The 14,700-nt window shown below is 34.0% G+C and overlaps 1 protein-coding gene across 1 annotated transcript; it reads right to left on the reverse strand.

Annotated features, from left to right (window-relative positions):
• Positions 1-406: 406 nt before the first annotated feature.
• LOC149426711 (very long chain fatty acid elongase 7-like) lies at positions 407-7,349 on the reverse strand. The gene is made up of 6 exons (XM_089645323.1): positions 7,301-7,349; positions 6,852-7,042; positions 2,833-2,970; positions 2,443-2,548; positions 1,812-1,948; positions 407-589 (listed from the first exon to the last, which is right to left on the reverse strand). The coding sequence occupies exons 1-6, from the start codon at positions 7,347-7,349 to the stop codon at positions 407-409; spliced, it is 804 nt and encodes a 267-aa protein (XP_089501449.1).
• Positions 7,350-14,700: the final 7,351 nt, after the last annotated feature.

Genomic DNA, 14,700 nt, shown 5'->3' on the forward strand with positions numbered 1-14,700 from the left:
AACGGGCAACAGTCCCTAGAAAAGTGAGTTAGCCAGCAACCACCACCAGCTCAACACCTCTCTCTCTGCTCTGCCTTCTACCTCGCTCCGACTTCTGCTTCTACTCGCCTTCTTTCACTCTGATCCCCGCTTCACCCTGGACCACGGACTTGCCTACCCCTTCGGACCAGACCCGGACTCAGCATCAAGGACGCGAAAACAGCATTCGGACCAGCTACAACGGCATCAGAGACGGCCCCGTTCTACCCCTCCACGCCACTGAAGGAAGACATCTTACGCCTCCACAGATTGGGATCACCGGCCCTATCTACAGTCTTGTGTGTCACGATTACGTCTGATACAATTACTTTATGACAACTTGTTTCCGTCTTTGTTAAACAAAATCCTTCGGGACCGCTTTGGTCGCCTAGGATTTTTTGGTGGCCTGCTTTACTGCCGGCTTCGTGTAGTCCTTGACGTAGAAATCGACGAAGAGGGCGATCATCAAGAGGGTCTGAGGGATGGTTACTATGGCCGGCCACCTCGGGTAGGCGCATTCAGAAGCGATCAGCACCGTGGAGAAGTGAATGAGATTCATCACAAATTGCACCTGCATTTAAATAAATTTTGTCATCAATACATGAAGAAAGGACGTTGGTATGAAAAACTAAAATTACTTACAGGCCGGCCCGGAGCCAAACGGCACCTGGCGCTATTGAAAACCTCAAGAGCGCTGTCGAAGGTATTAGGAATTATTAGCGTCTTGGCTTCTTGGCAAGACGGCGCCTGGAGCGGACTTCTCATACTGCGCCTGTACTTGTCCGGCCCTTAAGAGGAAGCTACAAGCCAAAAATGTGTATATTCTTGGTATACTTTACATTGTAGGTAATAGGCATTAAAATCGCTTGATAAACGGAGTCTAGAAGTGTTCGATTTAAAGCACAAAACTGTTTTTTATTTATTTTGGAAATAATTTTAAAAGAAAGCAAAAAAGTTAATCAAGTGAAACTGTCACAGATAATCTTAGCTATAATACTGTATTTTTTAAAAGTAGTTTTTTTTACGTGTTCATACATTTCTATTGAAAAATTTTTTTTTTAGTAGTTTTCATTTTTATTTTTTATTGAGTAATTTATTATTTTATTCGTATTCTACTCAAGCGAAACGATAGGAAAACCTTCAATTTATCTAAAGCATGTTTTTGGTATTCATAATGTACACCAATTCGTTTTAAAGATTAATCAAAATAGTGATTTAGCATTAAGTTTCGCCTTAAAGAGGCATTCTTCACCAATATATACATAGATAACAAATTAGTAGTCCTGTGAACAGTGTACAGACCTCGCGCAAGGGTTCGTAGAAAATGACTTAAAAAAGGTTTGCTCATCGAGGGGGTGGAGAGGTGATTGCTTAGAAAGTCGTGACGTTGCATGAAGTTCATTTTCCACCAGGGATTTGAATTTATTGCAAGACAAGTGGCGTCAATGGACTCCGAGTGCATTTGCAAATGATTTATAAATACTGGCATAGCCATGGATAGATTTTCGATGCCTTACTTTGTTTAGTTACGTATTATGTTATAATCCATTTAAATTGAAAACTACATATTATGTGACAGTTCGAAAGAAATCTAGGAACAGCTTTGGAAAATAGGACCAAGTCGGTCTCAGTAAAATGCTACTTTTCGTTTGGCACGCAAATCAATTTTTTCCTGGCACGTTTTGAACCGGACTTTGAATCGATCAAAAAATTGAGACCCTTTTTTTTCGTTCATATAAGCTGGAATTTTCATAAAATTAATTAAAATACGGTTGACTTTACAGTTGACTTACGAGTTGTAACTGGGTGATGTACTTTTTCCACCAGATAGATATCTTATGGTTGTCGTCCAACAGCGTCAGGAAGTAGTAAGAGTACATCACCACGTGGACGAAGGAGTTGATGAGACCAAGCGAGGTGCCGTGTCCACCTAAGGAAACATAACACTTATTATATAGGCTTGTGAGCCAGTCAGCGGCCTCGGGCGTCGGCCTGTGGACCTCATCAATCCCGCCGGGGAATGAATGCAGCAGGCATTCTTTGACCACATGTTCGGTGGTCTGCACGGCACCGCATTCACTATCGCCGACCCCTTAAGGCCCCTCCCAAAATGGGAACAGTGGTACTAGCGAATGCCTCGACGCTTATCTTAATGTATTATAATCTATTGCACGAATTGAATAGTAATATCAATAACAATAGTAAAATGGTGCAACACAGAAAAACTGCAAAGAGAGGAAACTGTACAGGAAAACGCTGTTAAAAAGATATTGGCAGCGCTTTTAGACGATAGTATTCTTGTATAATAATTTAATTTAATTTTTGGCCTTTCACATACTTAGGCGCCATAAATCAAGCACTTCCAGTACAAAATAAATAATAATCATAATAATCATTACAACATATGTTAAAATAAAATATTACCAGCAACGTATTTCGTAGATACCCAACTCGTCATGACCATCCCCACATGGTGGTAAACGTGTAGAAATGATATCTGACCATTCTTCTTTCTGAGGACGTAGAATACCTGAAAGAGAAAATATTTTTTGAAGACATGGTCACAAATCGGCAATCTTAGCGATATTAATTTTTGCTCTTGCAACTTATCAATGGTCCCAAGCTCCAAGGTGCAGAAATATGTTAAAATAATCAAGAATGGCGTGAGGTCCAACACCGAGTCTGAACAAAATGTCATCCATGGTTTCACCTTATACTAGTTTAAAAAAAATATATATTTTTTAATTTAAAATTATTAAAAAAAAAACTGCTTTAGAAACAAAGATTATAAATCTAGATTTAGAAGATTCTTACCGTGTCTAACAAATCAGCCAACTTAAGGTACATGTAGAGGTTGACAATCCTTGCTATTTCCATGGCGCGTTCGTCGTAAGAATAGTCAATAGGCTCGCAAATCAGCCGGTACTGTCCCCCCCATGCCAGTTGAAAAGACTGCAAAAAAGTTGAGTTAAAAGTTATGCAGATACTCGTAGATGACTGATAATATTATTACTAAATTTACTTGAACAATTAGAAATCAATTAACGATCCAATGACCCTAGGAAATATAACATTAATTATTTATACCCCACTTCTAAGTATGTTACAAAACCTAAACAATAAAACACATTTAAATAAGTTGAAGCAATCACGTCATTATTAAACAATTAAGATTACATTAATTTGGGGAAAACATACTTAAAAATTCCTCACAGAATAAGAAATCTATTGTCACAATTATTTTATTAGTAATTCGGTGTAACCGGTAGTAAATTATTTTAGACATCGTAAAATTTAAATTGGGAGGGGTAACTAGAATCATATAAATAAGTCGTCTAAACGTGGTATGACCACAGTTTGAAAATGGCCTCGAAAGCCGAAACAGCTGTAACAATAATAAAAACCAAAATACTTGCAGAAATAATATCATGATAAAACTATACTAACAGACCGAACGATTAGTCATAACAGACCGGATCTAGTTTTACATGACAAAAAAAAATACAGTGTGTGGCAAGCCTACGCACGACGGAAGTGAAACTTTTAGTATTCTTCTCTCTCTCTTTTCATTTCATTCTCTCTTTTTTTTCTGTCTATTGACATATTTATAAGTAGCATGTGATAAAAAAATTAAAAGTTATAAAAATATGGGATTCGAACCCGGGTCCTGCATAACGAGTGTCGAACGCTCTGCCTCTAGACCGCGAGGTGAGATATTTCGCGCGACGCGGCGTTATCGGCCTTGATTAGTAATTTTAATGATTCAAAATAAAAATAATTAATCAAAATACCGAGCGACTCTACCGGCACGATTTGTAAGCTATATTTCGACCAAAATATCATATAGGTCTCTCGCTGGTTTCAATCCTGGGATTGGTTTGCAGCAATTTTATCTAATCTCCTCTTCCATTCTTCCCTGTCTTGTGCGGCTCTTTTGACTTCTGCATATGATGAGCAGCGCACGTCCACCAGCAGGTCCTCCAGGTACTCTCGGCGTGGGCGTCCCCTAGAGTTGGTCCCCTCGGTCATACCCTCTATTATGACATGCAAGAGGCCTTCTTGTCGTATAACATGACCGATCCATCTTGCACGCCTTTCGGACAAGGTCCTGAGCAGGTGCTCCTTCCTCCTTCGATTCTTTGGAGAACCTCCTCATTTGTAACATGGTCTCTCCAGGAAATTCCTAACAGTCTTCTATAGGACCACATCTCAAAAGCCTCTAGTCTCCGTTTATCTCTTTCGGATAGGCACCATGTTTCGCAGCCGTACATCAAGATACTCCATACATAGGTCTTGATGAGGAGTATTCTCAGTTTTAGGTCTATATTATTGGATTCTATTATTTTCGACCTTTTATTGAATGCAAGCCTAGCCTGATGTATACGGCTGTCGACCTCGCTCTTAGACCGACCGTCCCATGTTATTTTGCTCCCGAGGTAGACAAACTCCTTGGTGTTCTTTAGTGGAACTCCTGCCATCTCTACTCTCATCTGATGTTGGATTCGGCCTACAGTCAGCAGCTTTGTTTTGTCTTTATTTATCTTCATGTTGTAGTTGTTTTGAAGAATGCTTTGCATGGTTGTTAGGGCCTCTTGCAGTTCTTCTTCGCTTTCAGCAACCAAAGCAATATCGTCAGCAAACCTTATCATATCCACCTTTTGCCCGTGTATCTTTACACCTTTTCTGTGACTCATTCTCTCTCTCAAGTCATCAATCGCACTCTGTATATAAGCATTAAAAAGAACAGGTAACAGAGAGCATCCCTGTCTCACCCCTTGTCTTATACTAGCTTCTTTTATTTCATTGTCACATCTAATTATAGCGGCCTCATTCTTGTATAGCGCCTGGATTATTCGTCTATCTTTATATTTTATGTCAATTCTCTTCAGAATCTCGAAAAGTCTTTTCCATTCTACTTTGTCGAAAGCCTTCTCCGGGTCTATGAATGCGATGAATGTGTTTTGGTTTCTTTTTTCTAGTAGTATTCGTAGCGACAATATTGCTTCTCTGGTTCCTACACCTCTTCTAAAGCCATACTGGTCTCCGGAAAGGATGTTCTCATATAGGTACCGTAAAGTAAATTAAATTTAAATTAACAAATTTATCTAATTTTTTACTACATTATTACAAATCCTTGATAAAAAAATTAAAAGTTATAAAAATATGGGATTCGAACCCGGGTCCTGCATAACGAGTGTCAAACGCTCTGCCTCTAGACCGCGGTTATTACGTATTCGACCAAAATATCATATTGTCAAAATATCTAAAAGTCGCTGCACGAGAGAATTTTATCACTTTAAAAAAAATTATTATTAAAAAAATCACAAAAAGAAAATATAAATCGTTGATAAAAAAAAAATTAAAAGTTATAAAAATATGGGATTCGAACCCGGGTCCTGCATAACGAGTGTCGAACGCTCTGCCTCTAGACCGCGGTTATTACGTATTCGACCAAAATATCATATAGTCAAAATATCTAAATGTCGCAGGACGAGAGCATTTTATCACTTTAAAAAAAATTATTATTAAAAAAATCACAAAAAGAAAATACAAATCGTTGATAAAAAAAAATTAAAAGTTATAAGAATATGGGATTCGAACCCGGGTCCTGCATAACGAGTGTCGAACGCTGTGCCTCTAGACCGCGGTTATTACGTATTCGACCAAAATATCATATAGTCAAAATATCTAAAAGTCTTTTATCACTTTTAAAAAAAGCATTTTATCACTTTAAAAAAAATTATAATTAAAAAAATCACAAAAAGAAAAAAAAATAGTTAAAGAGGGGATCGAACCTAGGTTCTTCACGACGAGAGTCGCGTGCTCTGCCTCTAGACCGCGAAGCTGATTTTGGAGAGTGACGTAAAAAAGGTATATAATATTGGCTAGGCTCCTATAGCGAAATGATCACGGTTTTTCATGACGGTCATGAGTTGGTTTTACTCCTGTCCTCGAAATTTCATAACGCGCGTAAAGAAGTTTCACTTCAAAAACTTATATCATTGATGTCGCTATTCCGAATTCCTGTAATATTCAAAAATCTGTTTCTGAAAAAATAAGAAAATACACAGATTTAGGAAATGAGATTAAAAGAATTTGGATTTCTCAGACTATACAAATATTACCATTTGTTAGTTCGGCTACTGGCATTATACCAAGCTCTCTCGTTCAAAATTTAGGCGTATTAGATCTTATATATATATATATATATATAATTATAGAATTTATATATAAAAATGCAAAAATCAGTCATTTTAAATACATGTAGGATTACGAAAGATGTTTTTAAATATTTTATCAGTAGGATTTATAGGACCAGTTCGGAGTTCTACCGAGCCGAACCCTCAGATATGAAAATATCTGGAGTCTGTAATGCACTTGCATAATGTGGATTGACTAGATGATCATTTGTGGAAAAGTGTGTGGAAGGCTTTAGTTTTTCCTGTGGGGAAGATTTAACCCGAACATAAAGTCGAAATAAATAGATTTATATTAAATAAAATAAATGGAAGTTAAAAGTTCATTGAATAGACTTTTTATTAGGAATGGCAAATATCGCCGCAAGGTCTTTTCACGGAGCGCTAGGCTTTTTGGCCATTTTTTTAAACTTGTTGGTAGAGTGACAAAAAGAGTATAAGATTTTTCCTCCTATTTTCACAAACGATCACCACCTTTCGCAGGGTGAACATTAAGCGTAGTGTAATATTTATGTATAAATAAATTTGCGACGAAACTTCTATTCGAATAATGGACAGTTCTCTTTGAATATAGTAGATGACAGCACTTCCGCTTGTAACAAGCGCGTAAAATGAGTGTATATGACATTTGATTACCTTATACACAACATAGGCGCAAGTGAGAACTTGTCCTGCATTATACAGCAGCATTATCTTCTTGAGCTGGAAGGGCTTGATGTCCGTCATCATGGTGGGCCCGAAGCTGGTCACGAAGTATAAATAGAGTCCGATAATCAAGAGTATCGGGAGTGGTGAAGCTATCAAAGGCCATGATGCGGTCCTGGGGTCTAAACAATTAAATAATTATCAGCAAATGTTATTGGTGTCAAAAAATGTTTTCTGATTACTTTTCAATCACATCAACAAATATAATGCATTTTTTTATGGTTCCAAGATAGCAATGATAATATTGAAACAAGAAAAATAATGTTTGTAGTGGGCGTTTCCTGTAATGTTTAATGCAATGTTTTTAGTTTATTTTGTGTATTATCTACACACTTACATTGTAATTAAAAATGCTTACAGACACTGAAAAATGAACTCACCGCCTGCAGTCGTAATTATATAGTTATATGTTTGTAACAATGTAGTCATTTTGATTTCTGGATATCGTTTTTTCATCAACCAGAGCAAATTATCCTGAAAACCAAAAGAGGCAAACGATGTTAGTGTAGATTTGCAAGATCTGTAAAATATCACTGAGAGATAATTTTCCTTTCAATGAACATAATTTTATAATGCCGTACGAATAACACATGCAAAATACAGTAAATTTGAAGCAAGGGATCCTTTCCGAGTTAGAATAACATTATTTATTTTTATATGGCTCAGATGTTCGGTCCTTTTCTAGATTAATCAGTTCATATATTAATAGTTTTCTACATCGAAATCAAATTCTAGTTAAATATAATATATTGGTACTTTCAAATGGGGGCTTCAGCACGAGGAAGCACCCAGTGAGGCTCACATTACCAGAAAAAGTTTACGGAGAAATCCAGATTTCAAGTTTGTTGACGGAATTGAAAATAAAATATCCGTAATTTGGAAACAAATTGTCCTTAATCGAAACTTATAATTCTTCTACTTCATGTGAATAAAACCTTTTTTTGGTTTAGTTTCATTAATAAAAATCAGGAAACGAAAACGATAGTAAAAGCAGAAAAAACGAGAAAAATATGCTAAAAATGCAAATAATTAAAAATAATATGAAAATAATAGTAAATGTGTCGCTCTCATAGACATGTGAATATTAGTAGACCTGCCCTAAGTGATTAAAAGCGTATTATCCCCACTCCCCATACCGGTTCCATTGAGCCGGCTGGGCTCGCGTACGGCCTCAAGTGATATTTGAAAACGTGACGTCATCATTCTTGTGCGAACTATAGTCGAGGCATCATCGGTTCATTTTACGAAATAACACGGCAAAATGTTTACTTGTACTATGAAAACTGGTAAAAATAGATGCGAAAAAAGAGAATAAACCCAATTGTCGTATTACATTCCATATATAAGCATTATTTTATTTTATTTTAAGCATATTCACATCGTATAATATGAATCAGTTGTTACTATCACATCGAGAAACGTCTGGATGCGAAACACAAAGCTGGTTGGTTGCTGGGAAGTAAATTATGAACATTTATAAAAGTGTCTTAACTAAATACTCTGAAACTAACTACGAATCTGAATATAGAAGCTGCCTTACTTTGCCGAATTTGGACTTCGCAAATTTGTTCATAACGTGGCGAGTAATTTGCGCTCCCATGTAAAAATGTCTATTCATTCAAAGCAGATTTTACTTTTAAGAAGTAAATGGTGATATTATAATGCGAGATGCCTATTTACTGTCAGATTGATTTATTGACGAATCACAGTCATCTTCACTCCCTTCGTTCTTCAACAGTTGATTTTACCCCTCGCCTTTATCTTCTCGTCTATTAATTCCTATGTCTGTGGTCGCTCTCCATTCTTTGAAGTGAGAGTTTTTCTATTTCATATTATTATACTTAAAACCAAAACCAATACAAAATAATTGTTCAATATTACCTTCAAATCACGTATTTAAATTGCACGTCCTATTTGTGCAATCCATTCCAGTCAATAGTTAAATTGATATGACTTGCAAAATGTGTTGTTTTTTCTAATATAGGTCAATTTTCCTTGATTTTTGGATGGTAGGTAAGTATTAGTGCGATAGAATCAGTACACAATACAGTGTGTTTAAAATTTTAAGCCCGTATTTATTTTTCTTATTTTATATTGGTACATTTAATTATCAATGTGAGTCTGCAGTCTGAAGTAAAGGTACTTAAAAAATATTACTTATGAGTATACAACGTAATTTGTTATTACAGGTGATTACAATTTTAAATTTGTGTTCGTGAACACGAATTTAATACCATAGCACAGTAAGTAAATAAATACATTTTTTGAGTGTACGGCGTATTAATTATTACTTAGAGTGTACAATGTATTTCGCAATAATGTGATAATTCAAGGTATTATTCGGGGGTCGAAGTATCAGAGGAATCTGAAGAGTGCGAAATTAATTCATCTTTGCAATACTCATGTAAATAGTTATGCCCTTTTGTCAAATGCCATATTCCTAGGTACCGACCTACTGAATATTATAAAGAGAGAATACTTTCAATTTTTTACATCGAGTTCATTGTTCGAACAATTTAAAAAAAAATCATAATTACATTACTATTTAGTCCATCCGCTCACAAGGCAACTGAAACTGATTGGAAACTGTCGGTTGCAAACTGGTTACGGAGCTTCTCTCACGGCGTAACTCAAGTTTACGATTAGGTACACAAATTATCTAAGCTTATTTAACCATAGAATGAAGAAAAACAATTCATCTGTCATCTGTCACTATCATATTGCGTAATACTTGATAAATTCCCAACTTCGCTCCAAGCTTTTCCCGTTATATCTTTTCTTGCATAATCAGGAAGCCTATAGTTGTAAATATACGGGAATTTTTCAACCTCCTGAACAAATTTAATGTTTTCCTGGTCGGACATATCGTAATCTGACAGCTCATACCTCAAGTATGGACAAATCACAAATTTATTGAAAACTGACATATTATGGAAACTGAAACACGGCGATTTGCGAGTGACTACTTGCGTCGCTGTTGAAAACTGGTTGCGCCGTGTACGGACCGCCATTGAAGTACGCAACTTGAGTTGCCAACTGGTTTTTTTTCAGTTGCCCCGTGAGCGGATGGACTTAAGAATTATTAAATTGTGCCAATATATGTGTTGTGCATTTTTTCTTCAATGTTTAAAACAATAATTATTGTCATTATTGAGCTAAAATGTCTGTAAATGTTCTATAAATATATTAGTTAGATCGCTGTGTTTGAAAAAAAGTTATTTAACAATCTTACATTGGCGAGAATGTTTTTTGTAAAGTTCAGTGTCATAGTTTTGCACGAAAACCCTGAAACAGTAAAAAGTTTGTATGCCTCTCAGTTGTATGTTCACAATCGAGAGGGAAGAAACGAAAAATAGAATATCGAAATATTTTTTTTATTTTCTTTTCAACGATACTTGTCACTTTCCTTCCTAGAATTGCCAAAGAGTGACAGAACCCTTAATTTATTTCGTTAGGCGTTCTTTCGTAATACCAATAGATTATAAAATATATTTTGTACTGTTGGAAGAAATGCCGTAATAATAATATCAAACATGTGTGAAATCTCGCATCAAATCAGTGGAGTTGGTAGGTGTATTTCCATGGTACTCTTTCAAATAAATAATTTGCACCTTCCTAATAGAAAGCTACGATGCAAATATAAAATTTAACACCTAACCTCAACTGTCAGCAAACAATAAACATCATTGAAATATTAATAATGTCGTGCGGGTATAAACTACAGTCGTGATTAAGCACAAATAATTATACCTGCAGCGATTAAATTATACAAAGGAAAATGCAGTCAGGTGCATTGATGAATTCCCTTGGCACTAATCTGTCTGCAGTCGAGAAGCGACGCATCTTTCCGTATTGAGAATGAAGTTAACCAGAAATCAATTAGCAAAATGTCAAGTTCCTTTTAGTTTCAGATCATAGTTAACGGAAGAATAAAATTATTTATTAGTCATTTGCCCCAATAAGCCGAATACATAATCTGAAATTAATAATTTGTGGAACGAATTAAATAAATTGTCAGTTCATTGTATATTGTTCAAAAAATGGTTTTTAATATAAAATTTATATTCTTAAAAATTTTTATTCGGAATATTCTAAAAAAAACATATCGAAAAACTTGACGAATATTGCTAAAATAAGGATGGGTTGTTTCACGGAATTTTAACAATTCATCAAATTTCAATGCAGATTTTCAAGTTTCGTGAAAAATATATTCAAGTTCTATTATTATATCCTTATTGGCCAGGGACTTCGCAAAACTTAAATAATAACAGAACTTAACTGAATAACTGAATTAATAGAACCTTCACTGAATTTGAAAATAATCTTTGAAATTTGATGAATTGTTCAAACTTCATAGTTAATTTTCAAGTTCTGTACAGGTTCTTCTAATGAAGTTTAGTCTTTATATCGTTATTGGTCAGCTGCTTCACATACCTGAAATGGTAACAGAACTTGAATAAAACTTTCACAGAACTTGAAAATTTACCTTGAAATTTGATGAATTGTTCAAATTCTGTGAAACTACCAAAGTATAATGATGTTTGGGCCGTATTGCCATTTTTTTCATCATCATCGTGTTATCCATTAATTTAACATTTTGATTTTTCGTGGATGGTAAAATTTAAGGATAAAAACTTTGAAATATTGGTTCACATACGTAATACTAAATGCTCAAGTTCTTAATCACTATTACATAAGTGATGATGGGTAAGTTTTCCGAGATTTTGGTTAATAACAGATTCATTGATTTATAGTAATCAATTGGCTTAATCATGCGATGTCAAATCAAGGTCTTCCAAAAATTTATGTATAAATTAAGTGGGTACGAACATACACATGTTTTCTCAGTATTTTGGTTATTGCATCCATTATACGTTTTTAAAATCAAAAATTAAAACCACATAATCGACTCCAAATTTGAAAAAGATTCACCAGTTTCCCGATTTTTCTACTAGTTTCTATGAGTTAATAAAAATTTCGATGAATTTCACACCTTGTATAGGTACAGGAAAACTGTTAATATATTTTTAGAACAATTTTTACAGGCGTAAAACATAATATAAATTTACTTACTAGGTATCAAAGGGTAATTCCGCGCATTACTCTTTGACACATAGTACGTACCTACTCCTGCCTAATGTAAAACTATAAGTGTTTGGACTTAAGTACCTGTATTTTTTTAAAGAAATAAACAAAATGGTTTCATTATTATTTTAGCTCCATCGACCACCATAGATCCCTTGAGACTAAACCACACACCAGAGAAAAAGTGTTTATTTTTTTTTTCAATAAATTTTTTTGTTATTGTTTTGTTCCTCAACAATGATCATGCATATTGGGAGAATAACAACACTCGACGAACTTTCTTCTATGACTTCAAGATTGCAAAAAATAAGCTTTTTTAAATAATGCATCTCAACTTATGTAATAAATTTTATGTTTTTAAATGTGAATTTTTGAAATGTAATAGGATTCACTGTTTTCACAATAAACAAATACGCATATCTCGAAATGTATTTAAAATATATAAATATTTTTAAATCAAACTATAAAAAGAACAAAAAAAATAAATATAAATGATTATGTAAAGATAATACGACAATTCGGTTTCAGCACATTCTAGGGGGAGTTATTTCGCCTTCTTTCAGACTCCTTTATTTATATTCTGAAAATGTTATAATAATTGCCAAAAAAAAAATGTAAAAATTTTCAAAGTAGTAACCTTTTTGCATCTCATATATATTTTTTTCGTGATTCATGATCGATTAGACTTCAAAGCTGTGGAAATAAAAAAAATCTATGAAAGACTTAAACTTATTATTTAATATTTTTTAAAGTTAAAACATCATACAACTGACCCGAGTAGTATTAAAGTCTCCCAACTTTTTAATTATCATATTAATTGAACACGTAAATATAATTATTTATTTCATCACTGTAATCAATCAAAATTTAATAAAATAATTCAATATTATAATAGAAATTTAATAACTTTTATGACGCCATTTTGAAAAACGTTTCAATGCTTCGGAACATTTTAAAATAATATTTTGATGAAAAAATTGCGCAATACAGCCAACTTAGATAGAAGTGCCGTTTGTCGAAATTACTTGAATAGCTGGGTAAAAATTGATAATCAAGTTAAGAAACAAATCGTTCCAGTGAGGCTATAATTATAGTATCCCTAGGGTCTCAAGAGGATACCAGATTCCAACAGGTTTAAAATATATATTGAAACAATGATTACGACTCCGGTAAGCAAAGTGGAACACGCTTTAAAGATTGTTTAAATCATTAATGATATTTGTGAGTAAAAAACAAACGTTACAAAATGGGGTATTTTCACGAAAAACGTTAAAGATTGGTGGAATTAGAAGAATTGGTGGATCTTACTAAGAATATGTAAATTTAACATTTTCGTTCATAATTATTGATTTCAAAAACGGTCTAAAACCGCATATCCTGAAAAGGTTCCAACTGACGACAAAGTTGTTATGACATAGAACCGCCGAAGTCTTGTAAGACTGCTATCACCAACGTCGCCCGGCGTGACGTCAAAGCAGCCGAATTCATGAAAAAAAGAACATTTCCTTTTGGCGGCAAATCGAAAATTACAAATTTTAAACTGTTATAGAACATTTATTCGTAAGCATTAAAATACCATCATAATCGTAATTTTTTTCGAGAATAAAAATAGAACACTGAAAATATCCTATTTTCCTACTTAACCATTTATTTTTATTCCCGTTAACACTGGTTTTGTTTATACATATTATTTCTGATGATGTTTATTTTAATGATTAGTTATTTATTTGAGTGTCATTGCAGGTATTTGTTATATGTTCTCCCTGTTCCAGAGATCCTCTGGACAGTACTCTTTGCATGATAAAAAATAATGATTCTATTCACTTTCTTGGTGACAGTAATCATAGGAGAATCTTATGAAGAAAAAAGTATCGTAGAACCACTTGTTTGAGAAGATTGTAAAGACATAGCAAAAATAAACAAACAATAACGGTTACTGTGAAGTGCGGTTTTAAAGATTTTTGGGTCTTCATCGAATGAATGTGTTATCTTTATCGGAAAAAAGATTAAAAAAACTATATTTAAAAGCAGAATGGTTAGTAAATTTAAAGATCTGAAGTCTTGTCAATTCGTGGTAAAAATGATACCTAATGTCAATAAAATATGAAAGATATTTTAGTGTCTTCTCTGATATTTTAATTAGGTTCACTTTGACGCATTTCGGAAAGCCCATATAATATTAGAAGAGTTCATGGGAAGACAGATAAGAATATCAACTATTTATAAAAATAAAAGATTCTTGTCTTCATATCAAATATCACAATTGAAGCGTCAAGCTTTAAAAAAAAATATTAATTCTAGACTTTATTCAAAAATCGAAATGGGTACCTAGTTAACACAACACACCTTCTAAATTTAGTTTCAATCGAATCTTTGCTTACAAACATTGACGGGTTGTTTCGGAGAATTTGAACAATTCATCAAATTTCAACGTTCATTTCCGGGTTCTGTGAAAGTCCTATTCAAGTTCTATTATTATATCATTATAGGCTAGTTGCTTGACAAAACTGAAATTAAAACAGAACTTGAAAAAATCTTTCACAGAACGTAAAAATGAATGTTTAAATTTGATGAATTGTTCAAATTCTCCGAAACAACCCGTCCGACGGATGCCTCTCAAGGATAATTGATTGAAATAATCTGAGTTCAAGGAATACGTGATTGATGTCATATTTGGCCCTGCTCTTCCGATTAC

The sequence above is a fragment of the Hesperophylax consimilis genome, chromosome 1 (assembly GCF_061612785.1).
Source record: "Hesperophylax consimilis isolate HC1 chromosome 1, BYU_Hcon_1.0, whole genome shotgun sequence".
Lineage (NCBI taxonomy): Eukaryota > Metazoa > Arthropoda > Insecta > Trichoptera > Limnephilidae > Hesperophylax > Hesperophylax consimilis.

Coding starts and splice junctions, on each gene's coding strand:
- LOC149426711 (XM_089645323.1), bottom strand. CDS start 7,349: ATGACTACATTGTTACAAACATATAACTATATAATTACGACTGCAGGC. Junction 2,549..2,832: donor TGGCTGATTTGTTAGACACG/GTAAGAATCTTC, acceptor TTTCTCTTTCAG/GTATTCTACGTCCTCAGAAA. Junction 1,949..2,442: donor ATCTACGAAATACGTTGCTG/GTAATATTTTAT, acceptor ATGTTTCCTTAG/GTGGACACGGCACCTCGCTT.